This window comes from Epinephelus moara, chromosome 19 (genome assembly GCF_006386435.1).
Source record: "Epinephelus moara isolate mb chromosome 19, YSFRI_EMoa_1.0, whole genome shotgun sequence".
NCBI lineage: Eukaryota > Metazoa > Chordata > Actinopteri > Perciformes > Serranidae > Epinephelus > Epinephelus moara.
Window position 1 is genome coordinate 24,734,634 of NC_065524.1, and position 16,838 is coordinate 24,751,471.

General features: G+C 39.9%; 2 protein-coding genes across 4 annotated transcripts in view; one reads left to right on the top strand and one right to left on the bottom strand.

Moving 5' to 3' along the window:
* Positions 1 to 93: 93 nt before the first annotated feature.
* sfr1 (SWI5-dependent homologous recombination repair protein 1) lies at positions 94 to 1,266 on the bottom strand. The gene is made up of 3 exons (XM_050071835.1): positions 881 to 1,266; positions 384 to 740; positions 94 to 294 (listed from the first exon to the last, which is right to left on the bottom strand). The coding sequence occupies exons 1-3, from the start codon at positions 974 to 976 to the stop codon at positions 106 to 108; spliced, it is 642 nt and encodes a 213-aa protein (XP_049927792.1). The 5' UTR covers positions 977 to 1,266; the 3' UTR covers positions 94 to 105.
* Positions 1,267 to 9,018: 7,752 nt separating this feature from the next.
* Positions 9,019 to 16,838, top strand: part of col17a1b (collagen, type XVII, alpha 1b) — a 30,096-nt gene continuing 22,276 nt past the window's right edge. Inside the window, exons 1-8 of one of the 3 annotated variants that reach the window (XM_050070398.1) lie at positions 9,019 to 9,086; positions 9,224 to 9,541; positions 10,784 to 10,848; positions 13,402 to 13,452; positions 13,596 to 13,703; positions 16,156 to 16,482; positions 16,604 to 16,660; positions 16,772 to 16,810. In XM_050070398.1, the coding sequence (XP_049926355.1) occupies positions 10,794 to 10,848; positions 13,402 to 13,452; positions 13,596 to 13,703; positions 16,156 to 16,482; positions 16,604 to 16,660; positions 16,772 to 16,810 (637 nt within the window). In that variant the 5' untranslated portion in view covers positions 9,019 to 9,086; positions 9,224 to 9,541; positions 10,784 to 10,793. Of the gene's footprint in view, positions 9,087 to 9,161; positions 9,542 to 10,783; positions 10,849 to 13,401; positions 13,453 to 13,595; positions 13,704 to 16,155; positions 16,483 to 16,603; positions 16,661 to 16,771; positions 16,811 to 16,838 lie in introns of those variants that run through there. The other 2 variants (XM_050070397.1, XM_050070399.1) reach the window with 2 other exon arrangements.

Sequence of the window (16,838 nt, forward strand, 5' to 3'; positions counted from 1 at the left end):
CAGCAACAAATAAAACAATAACATAACTCAGGATGTTTGAAATGTGTTCTCATGTAGTCATTTTGTATACTGATGACACAAATAATGTGTGTTAAAGCACGTTTATTAGGTAGTGAAGTCCTCTTCTGTGCGGTCAAAATGCAGGATGCCATCATCCAAACCAAAGAGGTCAATCAGTTCCGACAGGCTGGCCTTTCGTCCGTCTACAGGGACGTCTGACTGGAGCTCATACAGTGCAGCCTGAGCACAACTCCTCCATTTGTTAATCAGGGTTTGGAGCTGCGTTAAGTCATTCTGGGGAGAGAAACAGGGGATGTGTGATATCAAATGACCACTTTAACTCAAAATAAATCAAAATGTTTATGTGAAATGTAGCTGATCACCTTGCTTCTGTACATTTTCACCATCTTGAGTCTGCGCAGAGTCTCCGCCTTGTCTTTAACCTCCTTCCTCAGCTGGTCTCGTTGTTGTTTAAAGCCTTTGGAAGGAGGATGTGTTGGTTTGGGACTGGCTCCAGAAAACTTCTCACTCCCTGATGTCTCTTCATTTCTGTTTACATCAACACTGGGCACGATCAGTGGAGGGTTATTAACCATGTCCCGGGAATCTGCTGAAACTTGTCGGCCATCATACTCCTCATCATCAACACAAAGGCGTTTGGCCACAGAGAAGGGCGAGGTGAAGGAGCGCCTTGTTCTCTTCAGCCTCTCCTTCAGCGAGGAGCTCAGCTTCTGATGATGCTGCGGAAGTGACAGTGAATGAATGACAGGGCACAGAGAGCAGTTCTGACATAAGGTGTAATAACTCTGACGTGACATTAACCAGCTAACTTTACCTGACTAACAACGTTAACATGCAAACAAACTGCAGCTGAACCTACCTTTTCCTCTTTGTATTCACAGGGGCTTGACTCCACTGAATCACACGGTGATGAGTACACAGACTTTAATTTGGCAGCTTTAGGGGTGATTTCCATCGGTGACACTTACTCATCTGAACTTTACTGTAACAGTAGAAACGCTCACCTTCGGGATACAGTTAGCTTAACGACTTTTAGCTAGTCACATAGCTTCTCATCGACAAACACGTAAAAACAAAACTAACACCAACACTCAAACACACGTACTAATAAGCACTTTCGTAATATGCAATCAACAACTAACAGGTTTTTCAAAAAACTCGGACTAAGATACAAAACTGAACGCGGTGTGAGATACTTCTGTTTTCCTTATTTTTGAGACTCAAGCAAACCTCCAAAGTCAGTGATTGGACAGAATGTGATGACGCGTTGTCGAAGAGAATCTTGGGAGCTGTAGTTGTTGCCAGCTAAACATGTTTCAGCACAAACCACAGCTTTAAAACGACTTTATTCAGCAAATTTAATCACATCCAAAAGGCTCTCTCCTCTTGTTTTGGTAAAATTATGCATACAAAATAACTTTTGATGGAACAAAAGTGAACTTCATTTCTGTATTTTAAACTACACAGCCCACAAGCAGTGGAGGAGTGGAAATAAATGTGATTACTGTAGCCTACTTAAAAACACTTGACGTGTTGCACTTTACTTAAGTATTTCAATTTACTGCTACTTTCTTCTTACTTCTACCCTACTACATTTTGGTGGCAAGTATTTCTACTTTTCCCTCCACTGCAGTTGTTGTCAGCTAAATATGTTTCAGCATAAACCACAACTTTAAACTCAATATTTCGACTTTATTCCACAATCACATCCAAAAGGCTGAGTCATCTGTCTGTTCTGGTTTTGGTAAAATTATACATATATAATAACTTAAGTGCCACTTGTGATGCAACAAAACTGAACTGAATTATTTATTTTAAACTACAGATAGCCCACAAGCAGTGTGGAATGTAATTTACTGTACTTATGTACACTTTACGTACTTGCACTGTCCTTAAGTATTTCCATTTTATGCTACTTTCTACTTTCTTCTACCCAACTACATTTTGGGGGCAAATATTTCTGCTTCTTACTCCACTACAGTTGTTGTCAGCTAAATATGTTCCATCATAAATCACAACTTTAAAAATCAATATTTCCACTTTATTCCACAGATTTAATCACACTCAAAAGGCTCCATCATTTCTCTGCTCTTGTTTTGGTAAAATTATACATATATAATCACTTAAGTGGTACTTGTGATGCAACAAAACTGAACTGTATTTATTTATTTGAAACTACAGATAGCCCACATAGTGGAATGTAAGTACACTTTTGATATACTTGAACTTAACTTAAGTATTTCCATTTTATGATACTTTCTACTTCTACCCCACTACATTTTGGTGACAAATACTTCTACTTTTTACTCCACTACAGTTGTTTGACAACTTAAGTTACTTTGCAGATTTAGATTATTAATGCAAAATATAGATAAACTGATAAGTTATGATGTATTATTGTTGTGGGATAAGCCAGAAGAATATAAAGTACTTAAAACAAGCTCCACCTTTTCCAGCAGCAACAATAAAGTGATGAACACATCAGTGCACCACTAATTATAATCATATAACATAATATATATAATTATGAAATCTGCCATTTTGTATAATTAGTAGCCTTTTTTTTTTTTTTTTTAACTTTTGGCACTTTAAGTATAATATGATGCTAATATGTTTGTACTTTTACTTAAGATATAATTTGAGCACAGGACTTTGACTTGTAAAAGAATATTTCTACACGGTTGAACTTCTACTTTTACCTACTATTGATACAGGGCAGTTGCTTAGTACAATACAACAGAGTACAATATAGCAACAGTAATAATAAAGCAACTGAAAATAATGATTTTAGGACAGAAGGGATTGCTTTAGTGAGATTAAAATGAAACACTTTTTCTCAAACTGCTCAAAGGATGTAACAGTAGCAATGATTGTGGCTTCTGGGCAGTTTCATTGTTGAGGCAGTGTTACTTGGTGCTGCCTGTTGCTAGGGTCGACTCATGCTGTGATTCAGCCCTTCTCATCCGTCGATTCATCTCTATTAAAGGATTTATTTTAAACTCCTGCAGGCAGATGTATTCATCGTTTGCTGAAGACTGTTTTGAGACTCGTCCAGATATCCTACGTTATTTTTAATTGTGTTTTTCTGTAGCCGAGAGGAAAAAGGTGTGAATTAAAACCTGCTCCTGCCTAGACTTGAGCTTCAGTACTTGGCAGTCTGTTATAACACACCTGAGGGAATGGGGATTTTTAACATTTTATGTTGATGAATCTTGCAAGGCTGGGGGTTGGAGATAATTACTATGTGTGTGTGAGTCAGGAGACTGTTTTCTGTGCTTTTTAACGTTTGAGCAGTTGACATGAAATATTGTGTTTGCTCCTCGGCTCTGTGACTGTAGCGAAGGTGTGGGTTTGTAAGAATCTGGAGTCTATGTGAGATTTGACTGAGAACGGCAGCTCTGTCATCAAAGCAGGTGTGTGTGCTGAGCACTCATAAATAAGGCCACATGTTATGTTTGTGCAGGCGAATAAATCTTCTCAAGAAGCACATATGAGTCAGCAGTAGGACATTGTTGCTCTGTTAACACCTAATATAGTCCTGTCCTGTAGCTGAGGAGTGTATTGTGAAGAGGATTGTCAAACACACCAGATTCCCTCGACAAGACACAGCCACAAAATTACCTAATGATACAGGAACTTGTAGTTGATATTGTCTCTCAGTGGTGCCAACTTATTACAAATGTGTAAAGTATCTAATAGCTAAAGCAGCAGACATGCAGTAAACCTTTGGGTCTTTTTCACAGTGGACATTTTGAGTTGTCAGCACAGGTGCTATAAAGTGCACTAACAATGGCTGTGTTTTATTCAAGTGCTCCAGTAAATCATGACTGTGACATTGAACCAGCATGCGCAGCACCAGGACCCTGACACCAGAGCAGCTAACAGGAATTTTAGCTGCTCTGAGACTTTATTTTTACACCTGTGCTTCCCCTACTGTGACATGTCAGAATGCCGTCTGTGAAGAAGAACTATAACTATTATAAAGTGCTTTTGAAATGGCAGTTTGACCCATAGCCTGCTGATTGCTGTGCTGGTTTGGATGATTTCGAAATATCCCCCTGAAGGATTTTTCTGCTGAGGTCAAAGAGTGGGGTAATTATAAAATACTGTGTGTTAACCATAAATCAAAAGTTGCGTTCCTTTCAGAAATAACAGTCTTTCCATTTTGGACGTTACATTCTGTACACTGCCACATAGTGCTTCTCTCTGTGCCTGTTATGCTCTCAGTCCGATCATATTAGTGCTAGTTTCATTATGAGTATATCCCTAATGTTCCCTGATTAAAAAATACCTTTATTATTAGTCTATGGATTAAAATAAAAGCAGCAAACCCTCCAAATTTCGAAGCTGACTGGTGCTCTACCTTGAGAAATTACTTTAAAGGAGACCACCACCTAAATTAAGATTTCCAAAATGTTATTTCCATGTTCTAGGAAAGTTCGATCAACATTTGTGGACATGAGCTACTCTCTCTCAACGCCAGAAACCAGAGAAGGTAGTCGTAAACTTATGATGTCATAGCACAGTGGTTCCCAACTGGTCCAGCCATGGGGCCCAGATTTCTCCTTAGTCATTAGTTCAAGGTCCACACAGTCAAATATACTCAGTGTCACACTTGCACTTGGCCGTGTCGTTGAGCTGGTTTCCTGTCTCTGTTAAATAGCTGTCTGTTTGTCACTCACTCTACAGCAGGGAGCGGTACTTTAGAATAAAAGCTCTGTGCCAGAGATTCACTGAACTTTTTTACAAACAATTCAGAATGGACCCAGGATCCACTTTTGGACCTTGGCCCACCAGTTGGGAACCACTGTCATTGGATATAAAGTCTGGAGCTGCACTATTGACATTGAATGGGAGTGTGATTTTGTGCACCCACGGTTGTTGTCTCCAAATTAGCTTTATTCTACTGTGGTGTTCTTAGTTCTGAAACAGAAAATGTACCCATACACTCAAAACATTCTCCTTGGTGCTCTCACTATCATCTAAAATATCCTCCCTGATTCATTGTCTATGGAATAACTTCAGACGTTACACCCTATGACATCATACCTTTCAGTTTTAGCACTTTAGTTTTTAGATTTATGAGGAAGTTAACTTGTGTTTTTGGACAGTCTTTGACCATAGGAATAACGTGCAAATTTTGAAAATGGGAATAGTTCCCTTTTAACAATTAGTCAATTATCAAAGCAGTTGTTGATTATTTCTCATTTAATTGTTTCAGCTCAAGTTTAGTTTTTCTTTGACTATTAAAAGTAAGAGTCTTTCAAAAAATAACAAAATCAACTGAAACAAAGTAAAAAATAAATGATGTCCTCTCCAAAAAACTGTATCACTGTCTCTGACTCAAGAACACAGTGCTGGGAGGGTTACTTTTCAAAATGTTATAGGCTACACATTATTAGCTACCCTGTTGAAAATGTAATAAGTATTGTAACTATTTTAAGTAATTTGATTACTGTTTGATTACTTATCTAAAAAATGTTTTAAACTGGCAATAAAACTGAAAAATGTCTAAAAACAGGCTCTGCCAAAAGAAGCAGCCACCGCATAAAAAATGCAAGGCAACAGACTCTGTATTATATTCTACATATCGTGCTGAGACTCTGTGTCCTCATATGAGGACATCACATTTAGGTTTACTGGACCTTATACTTCATTCTGCTCAACTTAGACCTCTTGTCCTTGTCCCTTTTTCGTCCCATCTATTGGCAGTAAGACCACATACTAATCCATGTAAAAACAAGATGGCAGCCATCTCTGCCAAGTCAGTCTGCAGCCGATCCCGACACAAAAGTGGACAAGGTCCAAAACCTGATCACATTTAATGGTTGGAACTTGTTTTTATATGATTAATGGCGTATTTTTGTAGTTTTGATATGACAAAATAATTGACCAATTTTCGCAACAATAACAAGCTAAGACACTGTTAATTAGAAAGTACTTGTCTGAAGACGCTGGGAAGTTATCATCAGCTCATTGAAGGACATTGGGACGTTATTATCGTCTCGTTTGAGGACATTGGGACTTTTTTATTGTCTTATTTGAAGGACATTGGGGCGTTATTATTGTCTCGTTTAAGGACATCCGAACTTTATTATCGTCTCATTTAAGGACACTGGAACTTTATTCTCATCTCGTTTGAGGACATTGGGACTTTATTATTGTCTCATTTGAAGACATTGGGACTTGAGGACATTGGGGCGTTATTATTGTCTTGTTTAAGGACACTGGAACTTTATTATCATCTCGTTTGAGGACATTGGGACTTTATTATTGTCTCGTTTGAGGACACTGGGAATTTTTTATTGTCTTATTTGAAGACATTGGGGCATTATTGTGTCGTTTAAGGACACTGGAACTTGAGGATATTGGGACTTGAGGACATTGGGACTTTATTATCGTCTAGTTTGAGGACATTGGGACTTGAAGACATTGGGACTTTATTATCGTCTAGTTTGATGACATTGGGACTTGAAGACATTGGGACGTTATTATTGTCTCATCTGAGGACATTGGGGCTTTATTATCGTCTCGTTTGAGGACATTGGGACTTGAAGACATTGGGACTTTATTATCGTCTCATTTGATGACATTGGGACTTGAAGGCATTGGGACGTTATTGTCTCATTTGAGGACACTGGGACTTTATTATCATCTCATTTGAGGACATTGGGACTTGAAGACATTGGGACGTTATTATCGTCCAGTTTGAGGACATTGGGACTTGAAGACACTGGGACTTTATTATCGTCTCGTTTGATGACATTGGGACTTGAAGACACTGGGACGTTATTATCTTCTCGTTTGAGGACATTGGGAATTTTTAATTGCCTTATTTGAAGACATTGGGACGTTATTATTGTATTGTTTAAGGACACTGGAACCTGAGGATATTGGGACTTGAGGACATTGGGACTTTATTATCGTCTAGTTTGATGACATTGGGACTTGAAGACATTGGGACTTTATGATCGTCTCGTTTGAGGACATTGGGACTTTATTATCGTCTAGTTTGATGACATTGGGAATTTTTTATTGTCTTATTTGTAGACATTGGGGCGTTATTATTTTCTCGTTTAAGGACACTGGAACTTGAAGACATTGGGACGTTATTGTCTCGTTTGAGGACATTGAGACTTTATTATCGTCTCGTTTGAGGACATTGGGACTTGAAGACATTGGGACTTTATTATCGTCTAGTTTGAAGACATTGGGACTTGAAGACATTGGGACTTTATTATCGTCTAGTTTGATGACATTGGGACTTGAAGACATTGGGACGTTATTATCGTTTCGTTTGAGGATACTGGGACTTTATTATTTTTGACAATGTTTAGTTTTCATACTCATCAGGTCCTACTGATCCCAAACAGCTGGTAGAAATTAAAAATGCACACCAAACGAGGGTGGACATGAACTTTTTACCAAAAACATACATTCAAATACATTCAGATATACCTCCTTTGTGACCTCCAACATTTTGATTATAACTAAAGTTTGATTACATATTTTTTCTCAGTAACTGTGACTGATTACAGTTACAGTTGTCATGTAATTTATTACTCAACACTGCAAGTATCCAGGTAAATAAATCCAGATAAAACCCAGCGAGGTCTCCCGCTGCCTCTGCTTGGTGAGACCACACACAGCGAGTGCCCTCCTGGAATTTATCATCTGCTGCTCCTTCTCTCTGAGGAGAGCTTTTACCAGAGACGTTTACCAGCTTAACGTAACAAAGCGTGACATCTTTTAAAGGATGAGCCTCAGCTTTGTCCCTTCAAACATCCAAAATACCTGTGGAGACAGTGTGCTGAGTTTTCCTATATTATCTTTTACAGTGCACAGGAACTGTGCCCAGAGGAGGTTTCAGCTACGTAGATTCATCATTACCCACAGCCATGAAGAAAACAATATCTATTCCATCAGTTCTTGTAATGAAGTGCTGTGAGTGATGTTTTCTGGTTTACCTGAGGACAACTGGTGGTTTCCTTACAACACCCTGCTGTCAAGAGATTCACTTTCACAGTGAATCATTAATGTGTACATGTCACATTATCTTGATAAACCTCCAGTGATTAAGTTCTTTGCTATGTAACACACTCTCTGTGAACCTAATTTGGGCACCTCCTAAACTGTTTGCCCCTTGTTCCAGAGAACCGATGAGCCTTTGTGTGGGAGAGCTGTGATCCTCAACACAGACATGAGTGTGTTTCAGCACAAAGGGCTGCACAAGCCCGTCGACTCCCTTTTTTTCTTCACCATCCTGGAATCTGTTGTTTTAAACCAGCCCCTTTCCGTTAGATCTGGCATTATTCAAGCTTGCACATAAATGTGAGCGGAGCAGCTCCTCCTCTGCTACACTGTCCTTGGGGCCATTTGTTTTCCATCATTTTTGAGCAGATTGGAGTCATGCTCGCTGTGAGTCATGAGGGTGGGTGGATGTCTACACAGGGTGTGGTGGGTGAAGGATCCTAGTGGCGCTTGTGGCTGCCAGTGGAGGAATAAAGCATCCAATTTGGCTCAAAATTGCACAAATGCAAATGAATGGATGGGGAACTCTTTATTATGATCGTGGGGAGTTAAAAACAGCTCTTCCACTCTCCTGTGGGAGTCCTCAGTTAAGTTGTAGCAAAGCAGGAAAGCTGATCCTCAAACAGCTGCACCAACATGCTGATCAGCCCTTTGTGCAAAGACCTGGAAGTCGGCTAAGTCATGCATGTTGCTTTTGCACCAAAAATTAATGTGGCAAAACAGTGTCTGCAACCATATAGACTCTTTCCACTTCTAATGTGTGCACCAGATGTGCTCCAGCTGCAGCAGGATGGATATGCTGCATACAATAGATCAGCAGACCCTGAGATGGTTGCCTGCAATCTATAAAAAGAAAAAAACAGAAAGACAAAAAAATCCCACCCACCCCCCAAATCCCCAAATCACTCCTCTGCACCTCCTCCCAAAACTTTGCCAGTTTGGAAAAGTGGTGACTAAAGCAGCAGCAGCAGGAGCAGGAGCAGGAGGAGTTCACCACTTTTTCTTTTTACAGTCGACTATCTGTCTCAGCAGAGGTGAGTCTGACAACTTAATTGGTTCCCTCAGGCGGTGTTTTTTTTTTCTTTTTTAAAAACCCAGCTTTNAGCAGGAGCAGGAGCAGGAGGAGTTCACCACTTTTTCTTTTTACAGTCGACTATCTGTCTCTGCAGAGGTGAGTCTGACAACTTAATTGGTTCCCTCAGGCGGTGTTTTTTTTTTTTCTTTTTTAAAAACCCAGCTTTTCGTGCCGTCTACTACACCTGCCTGCCAAGCTCCAGCGCTGATGGGCGCGGCTGGGACCGGTGCCCAAATCTGTGTTTTGACTTGCCTGGGAAAGTTGAGCGAAAAGGCACAAAAGGACCGAGGACTTTAAGAACATCCCACCACGGCGCGTCAACTCCACATAAACACATTATCCCTCCTGTGGACGGTCGCAGTCGGTCCATCCTGAGAGCACTCGGGATTTAATTCTCACTAGAGCTGGCTGAAGGTATGGATTTCATAACCTGAATGAGACTTCTTCTGTATATAAAAACTTGTGTATGGTGGATGGTGCTTCCCACCTGGCTGTTGCATCTTTCTGCACTAACAACTGCGCTGTGGGATTTTGGTGATGGGCTGTCGAGCTCTTTTCTTTAACTTCACAGCTACAGAATTTGTTGGATGAAATTGCACAAACTTCTTTATATTCCCCACAAAAAACTACAAGTACTTTTGATCTAGTCTGTGAAGCTCAGCAGGGGGTTTTGGGATCAGTTTTCTTCCGGTGTTATCTATAGAATTAGTCTGTTATAGTGATCTCAGGATAGTTTTACATGTATTTTTACTGGGCTATTTGCATCCCTCTAAATATATTCCAGAACCTGACGAGCTGGAGCACCAGCTTGATGTGACATAAGCCTTTTATATTTGCTGTTCAGATCAGTTTCAAGCAGTAAGTCTGTGAGAGCTCTGATGAAAAGAAGTTGTAGATGTGTGGAGAAATGTAGGTGTTATTGACTTCCACTAATATTTTACATGTCTCAAAGCTGGAGGAAGCTAAAAACTTTAATTCATTTTGCACTCTACAGGCTAGAAATTGCTGTTTCAGTGACTCAGGCTGCAAGGAAACAGAAAGAAAAGCCTATTTTGAGAGTGTTAATGGTTTTTACTCTCTGAATATGATATAAAATGTGCAGTAAGGGAAGCACATGTTGTTAAATGTCCTTGGCTGGCAGGGTGTGGTGAGAGGATGGTCTTTCAGAGCTGTGCAGTGATCCTCAGGCCTCTTTTGTTCCTTTGTTAGCCTTTAAAGAAGTAGGTACAAAGTCTATTGAAATCTATGGATGATGCTTTATAGCTCCTGGGAGCTTTAATGTGGTTTCAACTATTCAGAAGAGGTATGGAAAGTTTTTGAATACAGTATAGGTGATGTCTTTGGATGTTCAAAGGAAATCTGTATCTGGAATATTAGATAGTGGTTTTAAAACATGATCATGAGACTGCTGGGAGGACATTTTTGTTTGTCCTCAGTGGTTTGAATCTTCTAATTGATGCAGTAAACAATCACAAACAAGCAGCCTGGTCTTTAACCCAAATCATTCCTGGCGTAACTTTGGGCCTTTCCCCATCCGAATGTTTGCTAAAATGCCATTTAACCACAGTTACAAGTTCAAGGAATAAACTGACTTTTGACATCAGCTGGCGCAGTGTCTGCATGACGGTGGTCACCATTTTATCATCATGTCACCAGATAAAATGGGATGGACGAGTTAACGAGACAGATGGACTTCTCGGCAGGCTTGTCGGGAGAAAAGGGTGAGATTTCTGAATTTATTTATGAAGTTCTACGTAAACAAAAAAGCCCAAATCACCAGAGAATACACATTTCACACTTGTAGCTGTAGATGAAACAGACAGCGTGGGCTTTAGAGATATCTGAGACGTCTCAGGCCACACAAACAACATGGAAACATGTATTTACCAACAACACAGACCTCATTGTGGCAAGAGATATAAAAATATGCCATGTGAAAGCTTAATGAAAGATTGGCGCAGTTTGTTTAAAAGCCCCCAAAACACTCATGCATCTTATCTTCCTGGGTGATGCTTTTGTCTCTGTGTGTTTGAGGGTTTACTGTCACTAACATCAAGGCATGCCTTCACTGGTGTCGGTTTCCATTTCTGCTCCTCGCTCTCAAGGCTCAGGGTGTAAGTCATCCTTCGGGTTTTTCCTCCAGTAGTCATAACTGGATGTAGAAGGACAGCTGGCAGCTCAGCTCGGCCTAATGACTTTTGACACAGGGGAGGATGGCGAAGGCTGAGGAACGCCTGATTACATGTTTGAAGCTAACTGGGAGAAACATGTAATCAGCCACCCTGCTGCCTTCGTGTTCTTCTCTTCTTTGATACGTCACTTATAGAAGAAAGTTGGTCAAGTTTATACATGTGTCACCTTTTTAAATCAGTAGTTACAAAGTGCTTTAGAGGAGGAGACACACAAGATGACGTGGATTGGACACATATGCAAAACTGGAAAATCATTTAAGAAAAAAAAGCAAGTGAGTATGTTTGTTATGATTTGGCTTCTTGGACGCTGCTTCAAAGTCGAGGAGCAACGGCAGCAGAAGCATGATCACCTTTAGATTTAAGCAGTGACCCTGAAACAAACAGAAGTCCCTAAAAGGAAGGAGGAGGAGGAGGACGGGAGCGAGGAGGCAGCATGAAATCGAAATGGAATTTACATTATCTATAACCATTAAAGCCCAACAGGCAGCAGCTGCAGAACAAGATGCCTCCCAGTGGACAGAGGGTGTCATTAACATTAATTATCTGCACCCACTCCATCATAAACATGACAAGAGTTACCCCAACTTTATACAATGAATCAGACACAGTTTAACCACCTCTATTAGACTAAAGAGACACGCACATAAATATGAATACGTCCTCAGCACAAAGAGTCTGAGAGTATAAGCCAAGCTGAGGTTGGAGGCTCGTTGTTGAAAATGGTCATTTGACAAAAAAAGAAATCCAAGCAAGAAGAACCACGAGCTGGAAATGTTCTGGAGCATTTATGGAAATGGTTTGTTTCATAATTACGTTTTATGATAATATCTAAACCGTCTCCATGATGACGGAGCAAACTCTGTCCGCAAATGAAGGCCTGGATATCTGACCGAAAGCTCAGGGAACAAAATGAAAGCTGTGACACACACACAGGAAAGACTGACGTGTCAGATATATTTGTTTGTTATTTGAATAACTAACTAAACAGACAAACTTGATCACACTCAGCATTCAGAAACACTGGCACTCCCTTATGAGGCGGCTTTTAAAATCTGTGCTCATGGTTATAATAATAAATAATATTATTATAAATAAATTTATATGTAATAAATCATTTACAGCACTGTTGCTTTATTAAAAGTCACTAATAAGAGCAACTTTTAGGTTGCCAGGTTGTAGACAATCTCTGTTACTGGTTTCTAAAGTTGATGAACATCTCAGTTTCTAAGACGCAATCAACTTTACGGTAGAAGATGTGAAGCTGACATCACGTCGTCTTAATCTTTTTGGATGCAAGCGCCATCTTGTGAAGTACGCGCTCTGCTACCTTGGCCTGCTAAGGTGGTCAGGCAACAGTATTAGGACAAACTAAACACAATAAACAACACAGATCCGTACGTGTTGGCAGGCCAAGACTGATTACAGACCCTGACACAGTGCCTCCACTCACATACCCAGACATTGTGATCTCATTTTTAGAATTTAGACGGAGTACAGACACTTTGGTAATAGAGATAACAGAGCACTTACCTCACAAGATGGAGTCCCTGTCCCACACGGTGTGACGCACCTCACATTCTCTGTGCATTAAGTAATTATGTTATATATATATCACTTATTTAAGCTACTGGTGAGAAGTATTTTAAGTTTGGTGAGTCATTGATAAGAGGCGGCAGGTTTCTTACAGTCTAATTAGGGTTTTACAGTGATAATAATATATGTTCATTAAGTATGTACTTGTAAATGTTCTTAATAAACTGACTGTGCTTCAAGGTCAGAGGAGGAGAAGCAACTGACCTGCTGGAGGAGGATAGGCACCAACCTGGCAACCCAAACACTGTTCTTATTAATGGCTTGTAGCTGATATATTAAGGAATGTTGTTAAATGACTCAATTAGTTTTTGCTGTTATTAGAAAGTGTTACTGAAGTTTTCACAGTGGCTGTAAATCTGTCACCCTGTCTGTCAATCAAAGTCATCTTATTTTAGGTCTCATCACCGTGCCACTCACTCAACACTCAACACCTGTAAACAACTCCCAGGATAATACCATTAATAATTTTCTTTCTGTTTATGTGCACAGTTGTGACAGAAACAGTAACCACCACCACCAGACTGACTTCTCTACCACCAAGTGAGTGTCTCTTTCTTCCAGTCATGCTCGCTTTAATTATAAACCTAACGCATAATACAATAATTATAGCCGAGCAGCACTGAAGGAAGTTCCCGATGAGTAACAGCTTCTCCTTGTTTTGCCATGTGTCTCCTCGTTGCTAGAGGGAACCAGCGGATCAAATCACAGGAATATGTCCAGCGGTGCTGGAGGGCTGGGCTTGGAGAAGAATGTCTTAACCCAGAACAGCGGTGGAACTTATTTCTCCTCATGTGAGAGCAAATTTCCACTCGTAGTCCAAAATTGGGAAGTTGTGGGTTCGTCTTAGGATAAGTTTTGAGATGCTGCATGTTATATTTTTAACCCCTGGCCAGTAGAAAGAAGGAGAAGTAGTCATTTCATTTCACATCACTTGCAGTTTTTAAGAAGTTCCAGACTCTTTTTTACTGCGCTACATTTATTTTACTGGTAACTTTACAAGTTAAATATATAAAAACTTCATATATGAAGAGCTTATAAACCATGATGCTTTGTTACAGAGCAAACTACCCAACAGTTTACTTGTTTACAGTTAGAGCTGACACAAATTAGTTTGTCAACTGACAGAAAATCAACTGAGAGATGTTTTAATGATCAGTTTAATGCAAAAATAGAAATCATTGAATGGTTCCAGCTTGTCAAATGTGAGGATTTGCAGCTTTTTCCTTACAATAATAAATATTTCTACTTAGTTTGCCCAATTATTAGACAAAACAAAGAATGTGAAGGTGTAAGAGTTTTACAAACCCAACAATTAATCATTTAATTAGTCGAGAAAATGATTATAACAAAAATAATCATTAGCTGCAGCCCTATATAAAACAGTTAAAAAAATAGCTCCACTTCAACAAACTACAACAGTAAAATGCAGCTTACACATTAATGCATCAGTAATATTAATCTAATGACATAATATATAATAGTACAGACAGTTATTTTTCTGCAGTGAGTAGTTTTACTTTTGATACATGTTTTTACTAAAGCAGGACTTTTACTTACAGTGTGGTAATACTACTTTTACTTAAGTAAAACATGTGAATACTTCCTCCATTACTGCCCAAAGCTTCCTGAAATTTCCTAAAGAGGAACTGAAACTGTAAATTCATCTGAAGGGTCCTGCAAAGAGCTGTGTAATTTAGTAGTAAGTATAAGGAAAATGGTCACAGTATTGATGTGGTACACCTACAATAGTCTTAAAGTCAGTGCACAGCAGGTCAGCTGAACAGGTAGCAAAAAGTACAACATGTATGGAGAGTAAAGTTAGCTAGAAAAAGTTGGCTTTGTATGTTTCTGCAAGCCATGGAAATGTTACATTTGTATGTTATTGTGCAGCGGATACACTAAATGTGGTGAATGTGTGGTTAGGTTTAGGCCCAAAAACCACTTGCCTATGGTCAGGAATAGGTCGTGTTTTGGCTTTAAATACCCGCTTACAGTGGCACTATCTGGGCATGGAAAGCTCCAATGTCCCGCTAAAAAACAGCCGCTTTTTGTGGTTCTATCCCCGCTGGAAAACTATGAAAAAACACCCACGTTTGATGGCTAAAAAGCCACTGGAAAGAAACACAGCGATAACTTGCTAAATCACAGCCTGTGGTGTTGTTTGTTGGTCTTGAACAGTAGTCTGCAGCTTGGAAGGTGTCCTGCCCAGGTGACACATCACCCACCATCCCCTCACCTCTAGATGACAATGCTCATATACTACATCACTTTAGAAATGATATCATACATATGGAACGTACAAATGTAACATATCCCAGGGTGTCTACAGCTCCTTAAAGAGTCTTAACGTGCCTTAAATTAAGTATTCTTAATATACAGTAAGGCCTTAAAAAATTTTAAATTGTCTTAAATTCCGATTCGATTGGTCTGAAATACTTTCAGCCACGTTACCGTGAAAATGTCTCCAGCCTGATAGACCCAGTGACTGTTTGCAATCATTGGACAGACTGAAGAATTACAATAATAAATAGCATTTATGACAGAGATGAGATTTTGTATTTACACTAAACACATTTAAATTAAACTCATGACATTTTCCCTTGCTGTTAATTTTGAACTGACATCAGTGTGTTTACTTGGAAAGAGTACTTACACACTTACACACACATAGCCTATATAAATAATGTATATTTCCAATGCAAGTTTGGTCTTAAATTTCACACAATGTGGTTTTAAAAAGGTCTTAAAAAGTCTTTTAACTTGGTCATATCTGTAGACACCCTGTATTCATGGTTTGCAGAAACGTGACTCTCACTGTGTCAGTGTTTACAGTCATTAATAGTGTTCTCTTGTGTTAATCCCTCTGCACAACAATAACTATTTATAAACCAATGCTGCTAAATTTTGTTTCCAGGAAATTCCTTGAAAATTATTAGGAAATACTCAGTGTTGGTTAGTTTAATTGCACCATACTCTCTTCATATGTTTTGTTATGTATGAAAAATATTAGTGAAGTAACAGCTGTCACATGGATGTCGTGCAGTAAAAGCTACATACTTTCCCTCTTAGATGTGGTGGAGTTTATAGAGGTATAAAGTAGCATGACATGGAAACACTCATCCAAATTAAAATAAGTAGAAGTACGTCCAGTTCAGCCTCACATGACGCAGGGATATTCATGTTTGTTTAGAGCTGATCCTGTTGCAATAAATCAAAAATAACTTTTACGCATCGTCCCTCCAGCCTCTGTAGGTGTGAACACCGGCAGCTACAGCTCCTCCTCGGGTGTGTACCTTGGAGGAGACTCCTCAGGAGGAGGTGATGGAGGGGGGATCTTCCTAGACCTGGAGGGGTATGGAAGCAGCGGAGGTGGCGTTGGAGGAGGAGGAGGTGGCGGTGGAGGAGGAGGAGGCAGAGGTGGCGGCAGTTATCTCGTAAGCTCCGTGACAAAGGTCAGGTCCAGCTCGTCGGGTGGTGCCAGGAGGGGGCAGACTGCTGGCTCATCAGGAGGCCTGTCGCCAGGTTTCCGGGAGAGAAAGATCATAACGAGCCGCTCAGGAGGCTACGATGGTGAGGTCATGAAACAAGTTGGCATCAGGAGTGTCTGAAACACAAGTTTGAGAAGTGGAGGAAACTGTTGTGCAGGAGGGTGTTGTTAATAAATCTGCTGCCATTGTGTTTCCTTTTATAGGAAGTTCCAGTGCTAATTCCTCTCCTGAGTTTACACGCAAAGATTATGGAGTCTATTGTGAGTGAGAGTGGCGGTTATATTGGATTATATACTTTCTGATTACACAATGTTATTCCAGCTTTATCCTCATGATGTGTCTGTTTGTGTGTGTTTATGTTTTCTCTCCAGGCTCCAGCGGTACCACAAGAGGGCGGAGCGAGAGCAGAGGTATTCACTACTTTTTTCTCTCCCTTCC

Excerpts from the sequence above, each read along its gene's own strand:
- sfr1 (XM_050071835.1), bottom strand. The coding sequence starts at position 976 with ATGGAAATCACCCCTAAAGCTGCCAAATTAAAGTCTGTGTACTCATCA. Across the intron at positions 741-880 it reads GTGAATACAAAGAGGAAAAG|CATCATCAGAAGCTGAGCTC; the intron begins GTAGGTTCAGCT and ends TCACTTCCGCAG. Across the intron at positions 295-383 it reads TGAAAATGTACAGAAGCAAG|AATGACTTAACGCAGCTCCA; the intron begins GTGATCAGCTAC and ends TTCTCTCCCCAG.